The 23,254-nt window shown below is 34.7% G+C and overlaps 1 protein-coding gene across 1 annotated transcript; it reads left to right on the top strand.

The window, feature by feature from the left end:
• Positions 1-5,450: 5,450 nt before the first annotated feature.
• Positions 5,451-9,776, top strand: LOC143055340 (uncharacterized). Its single transcript, XM_076228467.1, has 2 exons — positions 5,451-5,844; positions 7,849-9,776. Exons 1-2 carry the CDS (start codon positions 5,488-5,490, stop codon positions 8,437-8,439), a joined length of 948 nt encoding a protein of 315 aa, XP_076084582.1. The 5' UTR covers positions 5,451-5,487; the 3' UTR covers positions 8,440-9,776.
• Positions 9,777-23,254: the final 13,478 nt, after the last annotated feature.

The raw sequence follows: 23,254 nt of genomic DNA, 5'->3' as shown, positions 1-23,254 counted from the left end.
CATTTTGATCCATGTGTAATTTATGTCCAGCGTACTCGGCATAATATGCAGATGGGTTAGTATTTCTTTCAACGCCTGCTCTACGCTGTGCTACATAAAATGGAGAAATGTCGAGTAACGAAGTTCTCACACTTCTTTCACCAAGATTGTAACCCTTCGATCTCAGAAAACCAGTCACAAGTTTTCGTCCATAAGTTGGCCCGGTTATCTGTACAGCTGATGTAGTTATGTTTTTTATTTCCGATTTCGACAATCTCCCGTAATCATATTTATGGATATTTTTGTCTTGACAGAATTTGTATATACTTGACTGACTAGAACCTAAAAAATAAAATGTACACAAGTTTTATAAATGAAATTTATAATTACATATTATGCAAGAGCAGACACGCTAAAGTACCACACCTGTAACTGTGTTAGGGTGTAAAAATGAAATCCAGGACAGGTGTCGTGGCTGATAGGTCATCTTAGAGTGTTCATAGTTAACATCTTGTTTAAAATGAATTTAAATACAGGGCAAGGGCATTCGACATGTGACGGCCAGAAAACTTGCAACAAAGGATATTTAATCTTTGCGTTGCACAGTTTTGTCTAACTTGTGTTAGCCATCAACGACTGGTTACGTCGTTGATAAATATAATATACATGTCTTGCCTTGCCTTGCCTGCTTTTTTTTCGAGGGAAAAATAGTTGCATATTTTGCCCCTATGATGACCGCTACGTAATGAAAAGTCCAAGTATATATGTATACATGGTGAATGGTATTATACGGAGGCAATATTCACACTAATTCAAGTATCACTGTACATTTTTCGTCTAAAGTCCCACTCAAAACAGATCGTATGATTTTTTGTCGCGAAAAATCTATAAAATAGTGGTCGTGGCACTGTCCTGCAAAATATCAAAAACATATTTAGAGTGTCACATCAGCTACGACATGTCCACGATAGTTCCACGATAAGTACACGACAGAAAGAAATAATTGTAATTATACTGTGATGGGTTTGTCGCAAGTCGGTCGTGCAACAGTCAAATGACAATCATGCATGAGAGTAGTATAGTGCGAGCAGTATGACCCCCTAAACCTCGGACGCGAGAAGCGCGCTGCGCGCATGCGCTGACGCTATATTTGGGCCTTAGCGTGGACCCCGTAGTTGACTCTGAAATCTAAGGGTATGACTCACAGGCCGACACCATATTTGGGCCTTTGCGTGGACGCGAGCGCTATAGTTGGACCTGAGCGCGGATTTGGGCCTTCACGAGAACACCGGGACACCAACTCCATATTTGGACCTGAAATCGGGACGCGAGACGTTATAGTTAGACCTGCGCGCGTACACTCACGCTATATTTGGGCCTTCACGCGGACATCAGAGTTGGACTCGACATGGGGATGCATACCTAAGGATATGACTCACACGAACGTCGTATGTGGGTGCAGAGGCTATAGTTGGGCTTAGGCGCGGGCGCTATACCTAAATATTGGACCAAGCTACCCTCCAAGGTGGACGTTACGTCACACTCTAGAAAGTGGTGTTCGGATAAATCTCTCTCACACTTCCAGATACCAGATCTGGTTCAGGACTTGAGACCTGCTACATATACATGTAGGTGGTTTAATTTTTTTTTTCTTTTCTTTTCTTTTCTTTTCCTGTTTTATCATGTTTATTGTCTATTTCTTTATTTTTCTTCTTTTTTTTTTTTCTTTTTTTTTTTTTTTAACCAAATACGGCTACGAGTTTGCTGTCATTCTTAATCAAGTCAGTGGATGAAAAGGTGCTGATAATGTCCTTCATCTCGAGTCCTCGACATCTCAATTTGACGTAATAAATACAATACAAGCCACAGGTATTTGAATCATCGGGTTGAATTTGATTGCCAACCACACAGTATTCCGGTCCATTCACGATGAGTACATTTCTAAAATAGCGTTGGTACGTTTCCGGGTATCGTCCTAAGGAGTCGAAAAATTCGGGTGGACCCGATGCGGGAAAATGAAAAGCCACCCAATGACTCCCCTTTTGGTCACAGTTGTCCGTATTGACTACAAACGTTCTAGGTCTGTCGCTCACATAGCTAGGTAAGTCTTCTGCACAGCACACGGTCACGGTTAATCCGCTCAAAGCATCCTCTACATCTTTCCCGGTCATCGGAAGAGCAATGCCGTTTTTCTTCCCACACCCTTGCTGACTATGGGTTTCCAATCCACGAAGGTGAGCAAACACTACTCCACAATCCCGACAGGCGATGAGATCTTCTCGTCTTTCAGCATCGTCTGACGATACGTCTGTTGTCTCGTCGGCCATGTCTTCGTCTGACGAGACCGAACTTTCGTCTTCGGAGAGACGAGTGTACTCCTTCTTTTCATCATGTGTCTCTCCTTGGCCGATCTGCAAGACCTCTGTGCGTAATCTGGAGGCTTTCGGGGTTCTAGCTTTTAGGTCAACCAGAAGGTATCCGAAAGGTGTCCTCGTTGCCTCTTCGAACTTCCGGAGAAAGAAGTCCCCTCGAGAAGGATACATCTGTCGGCCCAGCGTCATGATGGGTTGACGATCAATGGGGTTATTAAAGAGAACGAGATAGTGACAGTTTCGTCTCTGGGTGGGGTCTTTGCCAAAGTATAAATTCTGATTCAAAACGACGACCGATAAATTTCTATGGTGACTCCCTTCCGTAAACAAATCATTTATTCCGGAGTCTTTGGCCGAGGTCGACATGAGATCATCTAATAGGATCATGTTTCGAATGTTGGGATCGAAAAAATCGTCCCTTTCGAGATCAAAAGGAATTCCACGAATGAATTCAACGCGTGGAAGCACTGTTCGTTGTATTTCCTCGTAAAGAGGTTGCCACCTTTTATACAACCAAACAATTCTTTCTGGACTGGGACTACACAGTCTTTTTATGTGTTGAAGCACATCTTTCATAAAATGAGTTTTTCCGCAGGAGGTGGGACCAGACACGATCATGGTAAAAGGGTGTCTAAACACGAAAGCCTCCTGCTGCTGCTGCTGCTGCTGCTTTTGCTGCTGTTGCTGCTGCTGCTGGGTACCATCTGGCTGGTATAGTGACTCATCGGAAGAATGCTTACTTCTCATATGTCTTTGAAGATCGTGCGGCCACACATATACTTTACGGCAAATATTGCAATTAAACATATTCGTAATGTCCTAAATATGAATGTGTAGTTTCCTCTTATAGATTCTTCCTACGAAAATGTAGCAAGAGAAATATGTGGTCATCTTTTAGACGACATATTTGCAAATGATCGTCTCTCAACACAAATTCGATGTGATACAATTCATTCCTGGTGACCGGAAAATAGATTGGTTTCTCAAACGTCACGTCCGTGATATCTTCATTCAATAACCGTATCGACTGGAGAATAGGGAGAGCCGTTTCCCTCACGTACGACTGGTGCACGAAATCGGAACAGAAATACATACGTCTCGTTGAGGCTTCTAATTCCGGTATGAACGACACCTCCAATAATGCACATTCCCACGATCCATCTAACGTATAGCGTTTGGGCAGCCGCACTCTGAAATGGCCACCTACATTGTTTGCAAACGTTGAAAGCGAGTCTTCGCTATTAATAAATAAACAAAACTGTTCCATAATATTCATTTAAGTTTAACCTTTAGTCTCTCTCTTATAGCTTTATTCAACCCAACCCCGTAGTTAAGAAATAAACGTAAAATGTAGTTGGTTGATGAACGTCCAGTGGCAAATATTTCATGCAATTTAACAATATATACAATAGGTATAAGTCTTGTGATAAAGCGAGGGAAATTTGGACTACCGGTAAATGAGGAAACATTGGATAGAGACAAACGTTTTGTTAACAGGCTAAATCGTGTTGTGGATAAATATATTAGTACAGTAGACGAACTTAGCTTCTATACGATTGAAAAAATTTATAAATACAACTTTTATGGTTTCTGTACTCGTCCTGACCTATCTTTTTTTTTTTTTTTTTTAAAGAGCACTCAGACTGAAGGGTTTTGAAGACAATTTTAAAAATCACAATATGACTTAACTTTTAATAAATACAGTAATATGATTAGTATATAATATTAATAATTAATAGTTGTTAAAGAGTGATGAACATATATGCATAGAAAGAAGCTGGGTTTGGGCTTTACTCCTGACCTATCTCTCTTTCTTAACATTTTGTTATCTTCAACACAGTTTTATGTAGAGGAATATATAGACATAGAAATTGTTTGATTGGACCGTATGCTAAGAGCCGCCTACCTACAGAGCCAGTATCGTCTCATTTAAACCGGTTCAAACCGGTTCTGGTTTCACTGCACAGACATAATTCCTTCACGTGCACAACAACTAAAAGGATAAGTAAAGAGAAATCTTACAGCATACTATTCATATTTGTTTGTATTCTTTTTTATATAATTTTACAGCCCATAGTTCTTTATTCCTTATAGTTTAGCAGCCGTATATTTCTCTATTCCATACAGATTAAGCAGCCAACATTTCCCTAGTTTTTTTTTATAAAAAAGAAGTATCATCTTTCTTTATTCTTTATTCATTTATTTGTTTGTCCATTATTCTCTATTTTTATTTATATTTTTTTTATTTATATATGCCCATTATTATAAACTCCATTAAAACCTCGTATATAAATATAGATAGATTAAATACATTATCCGTGTATTTTTGAAGATAAAAATTAATGACGGCCGTTGACGATAAGATATTAATAAATGAGAAACAATTTTTAATGACAAAGTGTGGATTTTAGTTAATCATTTGGGGTAAAATTTTAATCATGACCATATGATATTAATAAAGTGGTTCAAAGAAGTATAAAAGCAATAATACTGAATGTTTCACGGAGATAAGAAATCGAAAAAACTTCAAAAACGATAAATATTTCATGTCACAGACGATATTATTATAACTGTTGCTTATGTCTGTTAATTAGGAGCAGATAAAAAAACCTGTGTACACCTGTAAACATGTTATTGAAAGAAAGTGTATAAAGATACTGATTTTTTAATCACCAGATGTGCTTTATCTCTTCATCTAATTATTTAAGGTGTGATCTTAATCAGTACCATATGATATTAATTAAATAGTTGAAAGAAATAGAAAAGCAATACGACTGAATGTTTCACGATTGTCATGTTAATAAGATAAGTAATCCAAAAACTAGAAATAAAAGGATAAATATTTTATGTATTGATATCAAACATTTGAATCCAATTATCTTTACACGTGCATCTACTTATAGTACCGCCTACTGGATTGAGTGACAGTTTATCTGATTAATATAAATAGGATATCTTGGAGAATTCTTACAGTTGTTATAAGCATGTCTTAGTAGTAACTATTCTAAATGATTAACACATGTTCCTATATAGATAAGAACTTCCCAGGACTGGTGTCAGTTTGATCACAGGCTTTGGTCAGTTAGCATCGTTTATCTTTAGATTAATTACTTGCTATCTATATATATTTCTAATCATGTTGCTGGACAAAGAAATATCAGAGTTTAGTGCTGAAATGTATTTAGAACTTATAATGACGTATAATAATGATATTCATTATGATGAATTACATAGTTTTAAAGAGGAGGAGGATTTAAGGACGTTAAGTGTTTTGAAATTAAAAAACCGGTTAGAAAAAAGTTTGTCTGTTTCCATTGCCAAAGTGGAAAAGATGTTGAAAAGGGAACTAGAATCTAGTGACTTAATTAGACTTTGCCATATTGGCATAGAATTGGCAAATGCCAACTCAAGTGATAGTAGGAGACAAGAGAAAAAGAGAAAATCAGGGAATGATGATAGCTCACCAAGTAAAAAGATATCTGGAGAACCTACAGTAAGTTAAAATTATGCAATTATTGGTGAAGTAATTTTATTTTCATGCTCCCTGGGTAAATGCATTACAAGTTGCCATATGGAGTTACATTGTATATGTAAAAGTAGAAGTTACTGTAATAGAGAGTTTGAGCTCTGGTGAATGAATAGAAGTGTTGAATATGGCTTTAATTTGGCATCAGGGGTACTCCTGAGCAGGTGTGTCTGTGAATCTGTTGATTCGAAAATGCAGAATACCTTCAAAAAGTAAATGAGTTGTAATGCAGGTTTTAGATCAAATCCACAGTGGGCATGCATATTAGAACGGGAACTGTGGTAGTTTAGATCTCATTTCAATGAAATGGTCAAAATTTAAAAAAAAAATAATCTGGGAGCAGGTATACTTGTATAGTATAGAGAATTAAAAAAGAAATGATATGTGAAGGAAAACACAGTGGGCATAAAAAGAATAAGAACTGTGGAGTTATTTTAAGGAAACAACAGTTTCTATGAATTTTACATCGGTATACAGATGAAGGCATGTGTATTTCAGTGAAATAGCTTAAGTAACTTATTAAGACGGTCTAAGTTAAGATTTTAACGACGACTAGATATTTTATATTATTTTAATTTTTTATCTGTTACTTTATTAAAGTTATCAGCAACACATAAAAGACATCGATGTGAACACGTATAAGTCTTTAATTAAATAATGTGTGCACATATTTCTTTCATATTAATAGTAGTTCAATTAAAAAAATTGTTTCCGATTTTACAGCATACATGTGATAATTGTGCGTCAGGAGAGATGTCTTTTAGAGAAGAAGAGTTAAATGACAGGATACTTGAATTAGACTCTTTACTTCAGAGTACAAAATATTCTAAACAGAAACTCGTATTACAAAAAAGTATTGTATCATTTCTAAGTGATTTAAATCCTCAAAAATCATTAAATGACGCCCTACCATCTGACATTAGGAAATTCTTGGTATACAAAGATGATAGCGGAAAAACCCAAATTCATAAAGCACAATGTAAAAATAGGGGAGTCAAAGGAAAATTTCAATGTGGATGTCCCCTTCGACTTTCAGCTGGATCGGTTGATAGTTTGATTAGTCAACTAAGGGCAATTTTTCGTGATCACGGTCGTGGCACAGATTGGAATGACATGTTAGGATTAGGTAATCCAGCAGCATCTTCGATTATAAAAAAGTACCTATCAGCTATAAAGTTAGAACAATCAATGGCAGCGGCATTACCAAAACACGCAGTGCCACTTTTTTCAAATAAGTTAATACTTGTTTCAAGATATATATCATATAAGATGTCAAACAAAAAATTAGGAATATTTCAAAAGTATATACTTGTTCGTGATAAGACCTTTTTTAACATACTGTCTTTTACTGGTGATAGAGCAGGAGATCTCGGTTCTGTGTTGACTGATCAAGTTCGTTGGTTACCTGGAGAAGAAGGTGTTATAATTTCCATGATGAAGGGTAAAACAATAGATATAAGTGACCCCAGGGTAGTTATCATTTATAATTCTGTTAATACAGAATTTTGTCCTGTGACTGTATTACGTGACTATATAGAGTTCTGTAAAGTGAGTAAATTGGAAATTGTAGGTGGCTATTTATTTCGACCATTGGCACCATCTTGTATGGCACTTTCTGATGTACCTTTCACTTCTGCTGCTGCTAATGCTCGTTTAAATTCTCATCTAACAGATTTGAATATATGGGAAGGTGAAACGCCACATAGTACAAGAAGTGGGTGTGCCTTGACATTAACATGGCTAGGTTTAAATTCTGAGTGCATAAAATCACATGTAGGCTGGAAATCGGATAAAATGCTAAAACATTATACAGTAACTAATGAAATCAATGAAAAATCAGTGTCTGCAAGGTCTTTGTCAAAACTGAGTGATTCTGAAATTTCTCATTTAACTGGGAAATACCAACGCTACAATACTTTTGAACATTTTAAAAAGGTAACTGATTAATTAGTTTATTTGATCACATTGTAGACAACCCAGTTAAAAGCAGAAATTGAACTTCTAAAAAAAGGGATAAATGTAGATGTAATAGAACAAGCTCTGAGGGAGGTCAAAGAATATGCAGCTAGGTCAAGAGAAATTAATGTTGATACTTTACAATTAAAACTTATGCACCTGGATGAGGTAGCTAGAAGGGTTGGTCATCAAGATAGACAACTTTATTCAATGGTTTTACAGAGATTTCTGTGCCATAAAAATCATGAAAGAGTGGGATTTTTAGTCACTTCGCTTTTGTCATCACCTGCTGAGACTAAATTATTTGAAAAAGAACAGAAATTTTTAAAGATACATGGAAATGAACTTTTAAGTACAAAACAACAAAAAGAGGAGGTTGAAACAAAAAACTTGGGAAATGAGAATCAGTTTCAACAATTTGCAACAATGATGCAATGTATGCAGTCTGTATTAAACCCTAGGCCGAGTACCCCATTTATGGCCCAAAGATTTGCCCAGAATCCTCGTAGGATGCCAGGAATTGGACAGAGGAAACCCCCATCAAATTACACTGGATGTTTCAAGTGTGGAGATATTAATCATTTTAAAATAGACTGTCCAAAATAACTGATCAATCCCGTATTATTTTTACAGGGACTTTCTTCAACTGATCTTCGTGTTAGACCTTATGCATGGGAATATAGCATTGATTTTTTACCTGCTCTAGTGAATCCAAGGTTATATAATGATGTACAGTATGTAGATGTTAAAAATATTTTAGTGACACAGGATATGAGAACATTTGACTGCAATAAGGATGTTTTAGATGAAAATCTTGATGAAGATTTTTACTTTTTGGACCCATCACGTTTTGTTGCTGGGAATGTTCACAAAAATACGGAGTTGTGGGGGGAAATTCTGGACAAAAACCAGGAGATGAAGAATTGGATAGAGAATTTTGTTGACATTAACAATTTCATGCAACCATTTAAAGGAATTTTCTGGAATGTAAAATACAACAATGATTATCCACCTACACGTATTTTTAAAAATGCCTCAAACTGTGAACACCATGTTGATTTTATTAATACAGAACTTTTATCAAGGCTACGTTCTGGTGCTATATCGTACCTAGGAAAATTGGGTGAATTAAAGCCACCTCACATTGTATCACCAATAACTATAGAACCATTGAAACCTAGATTGTGCATAAATCTTATGTATTTAAACTGTTTTATGAAAGATACCCCATTTAATTTAGATACCTTAGTGGACGTCCCTAGAACAATTAAACAAAATGCTTATCTCACGAAATTAGATGATAAATCTGGATATGATAATGTTTTTGTGACAGAATCAAGTAGAATGTTATTAGGTTTTCAATGGGGAGGTCATTATTTTTGTTGTAATACACTGCCTTTCGGATGGAAGAATTCCGCATATGTTTATCATAATTTAAATTTACAGGCAATTTCCTTTTTAAGAAAGAAATCAATTTCTTGTTTATTATATATTGATGATAGGTTAATTGAATCTTTTAATGGTTACATTGACCCTAGGTTAGATAATGAATTAATGAGGTCAAATATTGCCATAAAATATTCTGTAAAATTGTTTGTAAATTTAGGTTACTTTCTAAATATTGACAAGTCAGTCTTGATTCCTACCCAGTCAATTGTATTTTTAGGAATGATTATAGACTCAGTTAAAGCTTCATTTTTTATAACAAAAAAACGTAAGGAAAAGTTTTGTGCTCTTCGAGAATCTATCCTTAAAAAATCAACTTGTCCAATTACTATTCTCCAGAAATTTGTAGGAATATGCATTTCTTTGTCTTTGGCAATTCCTGGAGCAAAATTATATACATCAACGTGTAACAGGGCAATTTCAAAGGCTATTAAAGGTCCAATGTTTATTATAATAGATGAAGATCTACGAAAAGAGTTACAATATTGGAGTTTCATAGACAAAACCCTTCCCTTGGGTTAACGAACGTCATAATGTATTATCTTTGTCACTTTCTTCTGATGCGTCCGATTATAAATGGGGAGCTATTTTTAATAATGAAGGAGTAAGACATGATTTTTCTGATTATTGGAATGGTGAAACTAAAGACCTACCTATCATGGTTAAGGAAGCTCTAGCATTAAAAAACGCCCTCATTTGTATAAAAACACTGATAATAAACAAGAGAGTAACTGCAGAAGTAGATAATCAAGCTGTAGTCTATGCTTGGAATAATCAATACTCAAAAAACAACTTAATCAATGAAATAATGAAAGAAATTTTTCAGTTAACGTTTCAGCAAAATTGTAATCTTTCTTTGTCTTATATTCATACTTATGAAAACCCTTCTGATTATTTGTCTAGAGTGTATTCTAAGTCAGATGCATCTATTTCAAAAAGAACTTGGATTTACATACAACAAAAATTTGGACCACATTCAGTTGATATGTTTTCATTAGATAGTAATGCTATGTTAGATAATGAAGGTTTTGAAATATCCCATTTTACTCCTTATAAAACACCATTATCGTCCGGTGTAGATGCCTTTGCACAGATTTACAAGTCAAGTGAAATTTATTACGCATTTCCACCATTCTGTTTAATCTCAGCAGTTGTCAAATTTATTATACAAGAAAAAATTACATGCACTTTAATTTTTCCTGACTTTAAACCGGTGAAGCCATGGTTTACGGTTATTTTATCTTATTCTAAAGAGATTGTTACTATTGGTTATAAAGGAGACAAGGGAGTTTTATTGTATCCTTCAAAGAAAGGGTTTTTACCAGATAAAAGAGGTCTTCAGTGCAATTTATGTGCTGCAAAATTTTCTTTCATTGGAGACAATAATACATGTGCAGATAAGTATTCGAAAATCATTTCCACAAATCCCCAAAAATTCATTCCAGTGTTATTCATTGGGGATTCTATAATTCGATTTTTGACAGATGTTTATGATAATGTACATGTAGTGTCAAATGGCGGTGCAAAATTGATGGATTCTTTCCATTGTTTGATACGTTTGATTGCTATATTAGATGTATTCGTTGTTATTTTTCATTCTGGAACTAATGATTTAAATAAACATTTTAAACCTGGAGACATCCAATTAAAAAACGCAAAACAGGATATACAGTGTTTTCAGTTCTATACGTGATTTACAAACAAAGCATGATATAGCATTTGTTTTCTCTGGATGTATAAAAACATGCAATGATGTAGTAAACTTTAGAATTAATGATTTCAATACACACAGTAAAGAATTGTGTAGAAGGTTTAATTTTTTCTTTATTGATAACTCGAACATTTCAAAGAGAGGACTTGTAGATAGTGTACATTTAAATGAGACAGGAAGAAACATGTTTATTCAGAACCTGAATGGATTTATGAGCTAATAGTGTGAAATATAGCATGCATGTTAGTGATATAGTTTAGTGATATGTAATTATTTGTTGTGGTAATAAAAATATGAATTACAACAATAAAGTTTTTTAGAATTTGTAAAATTAGTCAATTTTCTATAATCAATAAGAGTTGCTTGATTAATTGTTTGGTAAATATGCCAAGTTTGATTTATATCATGGTAAGAATACTTGGATACTGTCAGAATAAGTAGCTTTATCTGGTATTTGGATGTTGTGTCATTCGTCAGTATCATGTGCTTCTTATATATATATAGTTATCCAGTATATATATTACAAAAAGTTTTCATTGGTGTTGATAAAATTTGCCAATAATCATTAAAAGTTTTTAGTTGAAATTTGTTGATGTAGTTTAAGGTTAATATATATTTTAAATTTAAATTCAAATTTAAAATTTGACGGAACAATTTAATTTTGGGGTCCTATGTTTTATTCAGTGAAATTTTCCAAACAATATTGAACATTCCAAACATTATTTTCAACATTTTAGAATTAAAAGAAATAATTAATTTGTTTTAATTGTAGGGAGGAAGGTAAATTATTTAATTGAGTATTGATAAGGATCATAGGGCTGTTGTTAGTTAAGGTGGCACTTGCAGTATCTTGATATGTTATTTAAGTAACGAGGTTTTGAGATGCTTTTCAATCCAAATCTTATATATTGGGACATGGGAATCATTTATAATAGAACACTATTCTAAATGATTAACACATGTTCCTATATAGATAAGAACTTCCCAGGACTGGTGTCAGTTTGATCACAGGTGAGGGATGAAAGTATTGTTGATTTAGTACATACAACATGGAAGAACTGGTCAAATGATGAGGTTACATGTGGACTATGGAAATATTGTCATGACATCTCAGGAGATGATAACACTGATAAGGGATTAATATATCACAATATATTTATTTATTCTATTCTGTGCCTGTTACACCCCATTGATAGTTGTGGCTTTTGTATGTACAGATACACTGATATTTCATTTATAATTATATTGACACCTGACATAATTTGTATAGTTGTTGAGTCTCATGGTATACAAGGATTTCATCGTTAAGTGTATCGTTAAGTGTATCGGTAACTAAAGCTTGATCCTGTGAGAAAAAAAAAAAAAAAAAAAAAAAAAAAAAAAACAGAAAGAAAAAAAAAACAGAAAGAAAAAAACAAAAACAAAAACAAAAACAAAAACAAAAACAAAACAAAAACAAAAACAAAAACAAACAAAAACAAAAAGCAAAAAGCAAAAAACAACCCATTAAAAAGTTGAAGGTAGAAAATAGAACAAAAATGTCAGTTTATGGCTTATCATCTTCGTTCAGAGGCAAAATAAAGTATGAATTTATTATTTTATTTTAGAAAAGGCAAATTTTATTTGTCAAGACATTATCATTGAAGCTGGTGATAACTACAAATTGTAGAATATAGATTAGAAATATAAGCAATGAAAGGAACTTTCGCTATAGACAGGAACAAAATTTGTTGACACATTTTGTCTTTTGTCCCTTTAGCACCTCGTTTAGAGATGCTTTTCAATCCAAATCTTATATATTGGGACATGGGAATCATTTATAATAGAACACTATTTTAAGAGGTAGAATAATTTTTTTTTTAGAATTACCACAGACTTATTATCTAGGGGTTGGGTAAGCGTTTAGCAAAGTAAAATTCGCGTCCGTTTTGGAGGGTATACCGTCCACTTTTAAGGGTGTGACGTAACGTCCACCTTAAAGGGTATACCGTCCACTTTCTAGGGTGTGACGTAACGTCCACCTTGGAGGGTAGCTTGGTCCAATATTTAGGTATAGCGCCCGCGCCTAAGCCCAACTATAGCCTCTGCACCCATATACGACGTTCGTGTGAGTCATATCCTTAATTATGCATCCCCATGTCAAGTCCGACTCTGATGTCCGCGTGAAGGCCCAAATATAGCGTGAGTGTACGCGCGCAGGTCTAACTATAACGTCTCGCGTCCCGATTTCAGGTCCAAATATGGAGTTGGTGTCCCGATGTTCGCGTGAAGGCCCAAATATAGTGTTCGCGTCCGCGCTCAGGTCCAACTATAGCGCTCGCGTCCGCGCGAAGGCCCAAATATGGTGTCGGCCTGTGAGTCATACCCTTAGATTTCAGAGTCAACTACGGTGTCCACGCTGAGGCCCAAATATAGCGTCAGCGCATGCGCACAGCGCGCGTCCGAGGTTTGGGGGGTCATACTGCTCGCAATATACTACTCATGAGTTCTTTGTGACTATTTGTCAGATTTTCATGTCATAGGAAACTGACGTGCCACTGTCGTATGACAGTCTTACAACTTTCGCACAACAGTCGTAGGTCACTCGCGCGTTTGACTCCGGGACCACTAGTGTATTATATAGAATGCCCGATTGGTTGCAAGCTATTTCCCATTGGCTTTCAATATAGTTAAGTGTTATTATAAGTTCGGTCCAAGTAAACGACGTTTTTCGTATTAGTTTATATTATGATTTATCAGCGAATGAAAACCAGGATGCCCACGAAAAGTAAAATAAATGGATGATATTTTGCTCTTGTTGGAGTCCGATAAGGCACATTTTCAACAGACTTAAACGTAATCGTTCTTGAGGAATAGCCATCCTCTTTAAACGGCAGACGGTTTAACAAAAAAGAAGATGTGGTATGATTGCCAATGAGACAACTATCCACAAAATACCAAAATTACACAGAAATTAACAACCATAGGTCACCGTACGGCCTTCATCAATGAGCAAATACCATACCGCATAGTCAGCTGTAAAAGGTCCCGATAAGACAATGTAAAACAATTCAAACGAGAAAACTAATTGAGAGACAATCGTGCGACAGTCGTAAAATTGTCGTACGATTTTTTTTATGAAAATGGTTTAATTTGGTACCCACGATAGTGTGTTTATCGCACGGCAGTCGCATGATTGTGGTAAGACACTCTTACGATAGCTACAAGACAGTGACATGACAAAAAATCGTAGAGAAAAAACGATGCATGTCCAATTTTCGTCCCACGAAACAGGACAGCGCCACGATGCTCAAAATATCGTGCAACTGTCGTACGACGATCACAGCTGACCCGCGATTTGCCCAAATTTCTTGTCGAAGCGCTGCATAGATGTGTGTTACGGGTTCGTTGTAACCAGGGCTTAAGGTTCATCATAACAAATAGATAAATATGGTTGTATTTTCACCTCAAAAAGTACTCGGAGTACGTCAAGCTTAGCTGTGCAGTTTGGAAAGTTTTATGAGCCATCAGGCACCCCCTTCGCATCCACTAGATATATAAGTTAAATGTATTTCGCATATCAAAAACATGAAATCTTTTTTTTTTTTTTTGGGGGGGGGGGGGGAGGGGTGGTTCAAATTGGCATGTTTTTCATTGTTATGATGAACCTTAATTTACATATCATTTTTACTACTTTTCTTCCCCAATAACGCACAAATACATATTAATCAAAGGTTGCGTTACTACTAAAGTATAACTATTTCAGTTATAAAAATATATTTTTCTTGACTGACGTCAGTTAAAAGTTACCTGTATTCATAGAAATATAATATGCTTGTAGAACCCCTTCCCCCTTTTGTACAGTGCTATACAGACGTCGTGTTGTGTCCAACAGATCTGATATAACTTTATAAATAACTTAAATACAAACCTTTTGTTAGATTTAAACTGGTCTTCAATGTACTGGACACTTCGGCACAAGTATATCCTTGCTGCTCGATCATATTTCGAATGGAATCCTCATAATCTTCTAATGCGGACATTTTGATTTACAGGTATAAGAGGCCCGCGTAAAGTTTCAAACGCGCTTATGATTCAGATGGTCTATTTTCATCCGTTCTTATTTTACATTTTTAATCAAAAATCTAAAATTTCAAATTTTCAAAAATCGAAAATATCAAAACGGTACGTTCAGTTTAGTATTTTAAACCTTTGCTTAAAAATCTAAATTTTCAAATTTTCAAACGAAGTTTAGAATTTTAGAATTTTGAATATTTGACTAAAGTTTCAAAATTTCAAATTTTTTTTTTTTTTTTTTAGAATTTTGATATTTTGAAACTTTGAGTAAAAATCGAAAAATGTAAAATTTGAAAACTTTTTAATATTTTGAATTGATAAGTGTTACACGGACCTTGTGCGACGTGTTGGCTACAAATATTCTGCCAAAACTGACTTATGAACTCATATCAAGATATATCTGATTAGTGCTGACTTAAATTTTGACAATAGACAAGACTTTATTAATAAAACATCAGACACATAGGTGTACAAGAGGACATCATATATACACGTATACACATTTTTATACTCATTACATTCACACTAAACATAATAATGCTAGTTACATGGTTAAATACAGCAAACTGTCAATTTACAAACTTCAATAACATTCAACTAAAAAAAGACTATCATAAATCACAAGTATCGTGTAAGAATTTTTAAAAATATTGCTAAGTTTTGTAAAGTTCTACATGACAAAATGTTAAAAGCTGTTTCAATTTGTACTCCGTTGGAATTGCAGTATAATATTGTGGTATATATTTATTTCTAAGCAGTTTTATTTCCTGTTTTTGACATTTGAAAGATAATGAAATTCATCTCCTATTCTATTTCAACAGAGATGACAAATTCGTGCATTTTTTGGTATTCCGGACCATCTTCCCGTTTCTACACATACAAATGTACGCTTTCCTATATTTTAATGATGAATTTTACTTGCATATTATGAGGACCTTTAACTTAATAAATATTTATTTTTTATAACGGCTTTGCTTTCGTTCAAAAGGTATCCTTAATTATTTCCGGAAAAGTAATAATTTATTTTTTCACGTGGAAAATAGACTTGTATACAGTGATTGTTTAATGTTTGTGCTACAATGTGTGGTTTGATTTAGTGCTGTTATATAATTTATGTTATATTATGCTTGCTTGAATCTACAGTTGAATTTGTGTTAAAAAAGTAATAAAAATAATTTACTTATATTTGTTTTAATTTTTTCATATTTATTTTGTTTACAAAACCAACAGAATTCATACAGATGCATTAATATTACCTGTTCTAATAAAAGAAAACACTGGTCAATTAACAGTTGATTAAAAAATGTTTGTACAGTATAATCCTTTGTTTGCACAAGTTTTCCTCCTATTCCCACATGAAATTTTACCTTTTTTTACAAGATTTATAAAAAGTGGGAATAGAGGGAATGAACCACATGGCATTTTTCATATTGCATGTATCAGCCTAGGTTCAATATCAGCCCGAGAGCCGCATCATTTTTTTAAATCCGTTAATTGAAATATTCGATTAACTGATAGACTATTACTGTTTTATTTTTTAGGTGATGGATTTATAGATTACAAAGAATTTGAAACAATAATGAGCAAAAACAGCAAACCTGTAAGTCTAATGAAGACTTTTTTTAAAAACATGTATAAAAAACAAAAACACGCAAAAACAAAACAAACAAAATAAAAAACGATACAGACACTCCACGTGCAAGATATAGTTGTGTTCATATATGTAAATTTCATTGTCGTTTCATAATCTAATGCATTCTTGGAAATATTTTCAAAAGTTTAACACCAAAGCGTAACGATAATAGGTTAGAACATGTATAAACACCTTAAACCCAATGACGTGACGTATTTTCATTTTGAGGTACGAACAATTGAATTACCCATAGTCCATTATATTTTGAAACAGTCAATTGTGGGGTAAGTTATAATTACAATATTTTTTTGAATTTATATGAACGCTTTGGTCTGTACTTTGTCGACATTAAACATATATTTTATTTACTTACACCAGTAAGAGCCTTGTTGAAAGCGTCATTGTTTCTTGGGACTGAAGAGCTATATTAAAAGCAAATAATTTAAAGATAAGGAAATGTGGTATGATGCCAATTAGATAACTATCTGACAAAGTTCAAATAAAGTGGACGTGAGCATAGTTACTTTTTCAAGACGCAGATGACATTTTTACGATATCATTCTTTGTAAAACTTAAAAATAAAATAAAACGTTTGCACGTTCAACACGCGATTCTTGGTTAAGTCTCACCAGAAACGACCGAACCTTAAAATTAGAAAATCAGGAATGAATAAATATGCAGAAACTTTTTGAGCTATGTGACAAACAAGAAGGACAAAAGAATACATCATTCTGCTTATGTGTCGCTAAAGGTTAGCTTTGTCTGTGGGAGTTGGAACGTTCCTTAATTTCTTTATAAGTTCTTATCATATCGACACGAATAGTTATTGAAGTAACGAAGCACAAACTATTATTGCCTTGTAGATATGTTTAATAGCCTATGAAGATGAAGTCCTACGACAAGCTTTTGACAACTTTGATATAGATAAAAATGGAGAAATTACAATAGAGTAGTTGATACAGTAGCTACAATCTCTTGGTACAGACACGGCAGAAATGGATGCATCGGAAATGTTAAAAGAAGCAGATTTAAATGGAGACGGAGTAATCAGATTTGAAGGTAATTAGCTAAAATACTAGTAGTAATAAGTTGTGTGTCTTAGTAAAACTTTGCGATTAATTTCCGTGCACCTAAGACCGCCAAAGATATCTGGTGGGGTTCGTGTTGCTTTCCATGTTGTGCGTTTTGTACTTTTGTCTTTTTGCCATGACATTTTCAGTTTGTTTTCGACTTATGGGTTAGGATGTTTCTTTTAATTAATATTATTCTTTCCCCTCTCTTTTTTCGTTGTTTCTAAGACTATCTTCCATTATTAACAGATTCGTGTGACGATTATTATTGTGAATTATGCTTGTTTCAAGTCGTTTTTTGATATAAAGGCACAGTTATGTTTTGTATTTTTTTTTCAATTTGATTGAATGAATTTATTTACTGATAAGGCCTCTGGCCTTTTTTAGTCTTGGATGTTGTTTTTTTTAATTTTAGTTCATTTATATGTTTTGGAGTTTGGTGTGACGTCTACTTTCACTAACTTTGTTTAGGTGCCAGCTGAAACCGGACTCCATATGCAGGAATCCACTTTGGTGGGGGTCGGCTGTGTTCTGCTGTTTGGTCAGGTTGTTTGACACATTCTCTATTTCAATTCTCAATTATTTGTCAAGCTATAGAAGCTTATCCATATCATTTGTATCGGTCAATAAACCTTCAAAAATAAGATTCCATCACTAGAACTAATTATTGTTGAAGTCGTACATTTGACAAACCATCATTACAGAAGACTTGACTTCAGAACAAAGATGAATATACAAAAAGAATGATTGCCAATGAGATAGCTGTCCACAAGAAACCAAAATGACACAGAAATTAACAACTATAAGTTACCGTACGGCCTGCAACAATGAGCAAAGCCCATACCGCATAGTCAGCTATAAAAGGCCCCGAAATGACAATTTAAAACAATTAATACAATAACTATGATTAAGAATTGCTTTTGTGATAGATATGTAATAACCTGTTCAATCACATATGGGTCATTATAAAAAAAAAAAACATGCAAAACTATGTTATTTGGTATGTTTAAGTCAAAAGACATGAACATATATCAAAATGTATCGAAATAACAACTGCACATGTTAGATATGAATGTTTTGTGATACACTACATGTATATACAGTTTACAGTATGAAATGTTATAAACACATCATTAATGTTTTCTTAAACCCTTGGATATAGCCAGAATCAACTATTATTTTTTACTATTAATCCTTTCAGACATGTACAGCTGTTGCAAGAGTTCTTTATTGTGTAGGGAGCCTGTCACAGTCTATATATGGGTCATTTAAAAAAAGTGCTTATTTCGACGATGTAATATTTTGAAAAATGATGTCAATGTTTTTTATAATGACCCATATATAGACTGTGACAGGCTCCCTACACAATACAGAACTCTTGCAACAGCTGTTGAAGGGTTCGCCATTCTTGTTGCCAGGTAATGCAACTGCCCTTTGACTTCTTTTTCCAGATATTGAAATAATTGCAATCAATCTCAAATTCATAAGTGGTAAAAAAAAAAAAAAACCTAAAAGATAAAATTGTAAAAAGCAAGCGAACCCCCTCATTCCCCCAAAAATTTAAAAACAAATAACTTAGCAAACAAAACATAAGAATACAACAACAGGCTGGCGATGTTCCTTACTTGGCACGGAAACACGATATATCTAATTATTGTAGTTAAATTTCTATTATCACTCTTTTATAGAATTTGCAAGAGTAGCAGCATAACAACGAATGTGAATATAGAAGACGGTGTTGCATATGTTTTGTTTTAATAAATAAAAAAAGAAGAGGATATACATAAAGTGAACTACATGTGACTTGATATATGGAACACGATCTTTAATGTAAATTATTTTTTTCATGTTACGGTCGACGAAAATATAACCACTTCGAATAAACAAAAGTGTTGAAATCGTTCTTTTTAGTTAAAGCCGTCTTGTCCGTGAATATCAATGTTTGTTTGGTTCTGTTCTTACATTATGAATGAATCACAATGGCATGTACTTAGTTTCTTTTGCAAAGCATGTAAAGGCGCTATTTTAATGTGACAATTTAATTTTAGCTGGATTTTTCAGAAACAAACTTGATCTGTTCACCCGATGAATTTTGTTGAAAACATACAGTCATTGCAATTGATGTACTATGGGGTAATCTTATCTTGGATTTTTTTCTTATATAGAATGCTAAATACAAAAATTAAAAGATGTTGTATGATTGTCAATGACACAACTCTCCACAAGAAATCAAATGACACATACATTATTAACTATAGGTCACCGTACGTCCTTCCATAAACCTATTGTCAGCTACAAAAGGCCCCGAAATGATAAATGTAAAAAAACGTGAAACGAGAAAACTAACGGGTTTAATGTATGTATAAAAAAAGTTTTTTGAGAAACAAATATAATACACAGCAACAAACGACAACATGATCCTGTCTTGGGACAGGCACATACAGAATGTGACGGGATTAAACTTGTTAGAAAACACTTAACGTTTCCCTAACCTAGAACAATGATGCAGCAGCACTTAACAAGAACACACTATACAAAACAGCAAAGAAGAACAAATATGATTAAGAACAACAATTAACAATAACTCAATTACAGGCTCCGGAATTTGGACAGGCATATATAGAACGAGGTGGGATTACATTAGAATAAAGTTGCTAACCCTATCCTTAACCTGTAGCTCTACAACATAAGAAAATATAAATATCAGTTTTAAAAAGCTTAACTCATCAGATGGATAAAAATAGAAATACACCAAACAAACACACAATCATCAATCACCTAAGACTAAACGTTAAAGTCGTTTTTGTTGTTTAAACATGGAGATGATTCGTAAAATGTATCTACAGCTTACCAATTTTTGTGTTCTTTTGAGATCTCGAGGGGTCCACTTCAGTATCTAAATGATAAGGGATGCTGCCTGCTGAGGTTCTGTTTTCCCAACCTCTTCACATAATTTAGATTTTAAAAATGCATACCTTTGCATAATTGCGTAGGTAAAAGTGTTACCGTTTCCCATATTGGTTCGGTTTGCATAGTGTGTAATCAAGAGTTGAATGCCAAAGTGTCAATAGAGGGGAAATCTGTTAATAAAAACACACCGGGAAACACCAAGAAAGATGACGAACGAAGAAGCAAAATTAATGGCCATTTTATTGGCCTTACCATATTTTTCTGATATAGTCCGGCCGATTGGTGCAGATATAGAGCAGAATTGTTCACTTGATGAGGAAAGCATGAAACTTTGCATAGTAGTTCTTGGTTATATACCCTTTGATTTCAGCTATGGACCCACTCTGAAAAATCCAATATGGCTGCCATTTTCAAGATGGCGGAAAAACGGTATAAAAATCAAGATTGTCCTAAAGGTATTCTATATAATTTCTGAAATTAAAGTTATGATTCTTCAAAAATGGACTTCATGTTCTTGAATTTGTTATCAATTAATTTTAAAATATAAAAAAAAAAATTTGGTTATTTCTATTACACATACATTTGCAAATATGGCTGCACATACAAAAATAAATAGTGAAATTCAAAATGTTAATCAATATGTTACATGTTATTCTTTAAACGCTTTCAGTTTTAATGGTTGGAATGAAATAGGTTGAAACGAGTCGATTGAACGTTAATATAGGTCGGTTAAATGTGGTGGAATAGTAGATAACTCATCTGAACTTTGAGGCAGTGCCGAGGGCACCCTGTCTCGTGTCTCTTCAATGTAACGTCTTACGTCACTTATCGCGTTTTCATCTGCCGTACGCACTACATCGTCAAATTGTTCTATGTAATCAATAGGTGTACCTTTCTGCAGGCGGAATAGGCAATTCCCATCATTTAAAATGGTTAAGGGGCTACTATTTCCTTTTCCAACGACGTGCGAAACCAATTCGCAACTATTCAGCTAGCATGGTCCTAAAATGCACTCCTGATCAGCACTTTTATTAGTTTTAATGGTAACAGTCATTTCTGAGTTTGGTGGAACTGTGATGGTTCGTTTTATGCAAACTTGCTGAGTTGAAATCTCGATTCCACCGTTAACAAATGCCGCATTTATCACTTTATTGTTGATGGTAATTGTGGGAGTACTCAGGTTAATCACTGCGCTCAGTATGTCCAAAATATCTAGCCTAAGTATAACATCGTCTGTTTACTCTATTAATGTCGAGAGTCGTTCTTTATAGTCTTCCCAATAACAAGCTGTTAACACAAACCACGTAGCGTTACGTTCTCAAAATCTCCATTTTCTGCCGGAATTAATGTCTCATTTACTAATGTTATCATTGCAGCAGTGTCCACAATCATGCTCACATTCTGGTCATGTATAGTACCTCGTTCTGCTAAGCTCTTTCAAATGGTTTGTCTGATGATAATATCGGACGAGGCCGTGGGCCTCTGTTCGATTTTGTGATGAGGTGATGTTTCATGGCCAATGGACTTGGAATCGTGCGTTGGCCTACTGGCCCGACCCTTTGCTGTTTAAAGACTCCATTGTTGGAGTAGCACTTTGATTTGTTCCGTATCCTTGTGAAGGTGATCGTTGTCTGAAATAACCGGGATTTCTGGAGTTTGCCCGTGGAGATGCTAACCGTTGTCTTTGGGGACTATATGATCTCTACCTTAGTGGGTGTGTTGCTGATCGATAGGCATTAAGCTTGGGTGTAATCTATCAGGCGATCTACCGCGAATGTATTGCTCAGGAGATCCTCCATGTGTATATTGATCAGGTGATCTTCCATGATTATTTAATCAGAAGATCCGAGGTTATACTGATCGGTCAATCCACGGCTATGCTGATTAGTTGAAAGAATAATATCAGCTAGTTTTGTGACAATTTGTGCGAGGTTATGCCCCTCATTATCCAAAGGTCTGCTCATATTTCCTTTATCGGTCGGTGATACTGCGCCATCAGCAAAGTAGATTTGTCGATGGTTATAATTGGCACTTTTTGATTCATATATTGCCATCTGGTTTGCTATTGAGGTTTTTAGTTGATTCAACGCCTCGTTGAAATTTTCTGGGTTCCTCTTTATTACATGCCTTGAAGAATCTTTGTCTTTACATTCTCGATGGAATGCTTCGGTTCCAATCAGGTTTGGTCGTCTTTCTTGCTGAAGCGCTGCTCCAAATGAATGCTTTTTTAAGGCCTTGGAATCATCATCTGTGCGAGCGTACTCAAAGCCAACATCGGCCTGCAATATGGGGCCTACACACATTTTTCTGTTTTCCCATTGTCATCTACCGGCAAATCGTTCAAATTGGCAAATGAACGCCTCCCAAGTCATGGATCCTCTTCAATTGAGTTTTTTGAATTTTTGGGAGCTGTGGGCTTCGTCTCCGGTCCCTTGCACCAAGATTTTCTTGCCATCGGGTATATTCTCTCTCCAATGAGGAGTCTGAAGAAGAGGTGTTGCCACACTCTTTTGGTTTCCTCTGCCCTTTCCTGGACCGGCCAGTGGAGTCAGCTTGCTGTTATGGGAAGCCTGTTAGAGTTCCAGGAGCTGACGA

The sequence above is a fragment of the Mytilus galloprovincialis genome, chromosome 12 (assembly GCF_965363235.1).
Source record: "Mytilus galloprovincialis chromosome 12, xbMytGall1.hap1.1, whole genome shotgun sequence".
NCBI classification, from domain to species: Eukaryota; Metazoa; Mollusca; class Bivalvia; order Mytilida; family Mytilidae; genus Mytilus; species Mytilus galloprovincialis.
The sequence above is the reverse complement of the archived record's forward strand: the minus strand, read 5'-3'. Positions and strand labels throughout refer to the sequence as shown.

Bases quoted from the DNA above. Each gene is read 5' to 3' on its own strand.
- LOC143055340 (XM_076228467.1), top strand. From the start codon at position 5,488: ATGTTGCTGGACAAAGAAATATCAGAGTTTAGTGCTGAAATGTATTTA. The intron at 5,845-7,848 runs GTAAGTTAAAAT...ATCACATTGTAG, and splicing joins AGATATCTGGAGAACCTACA to ACAACCCAGTTAAAAGCAGA.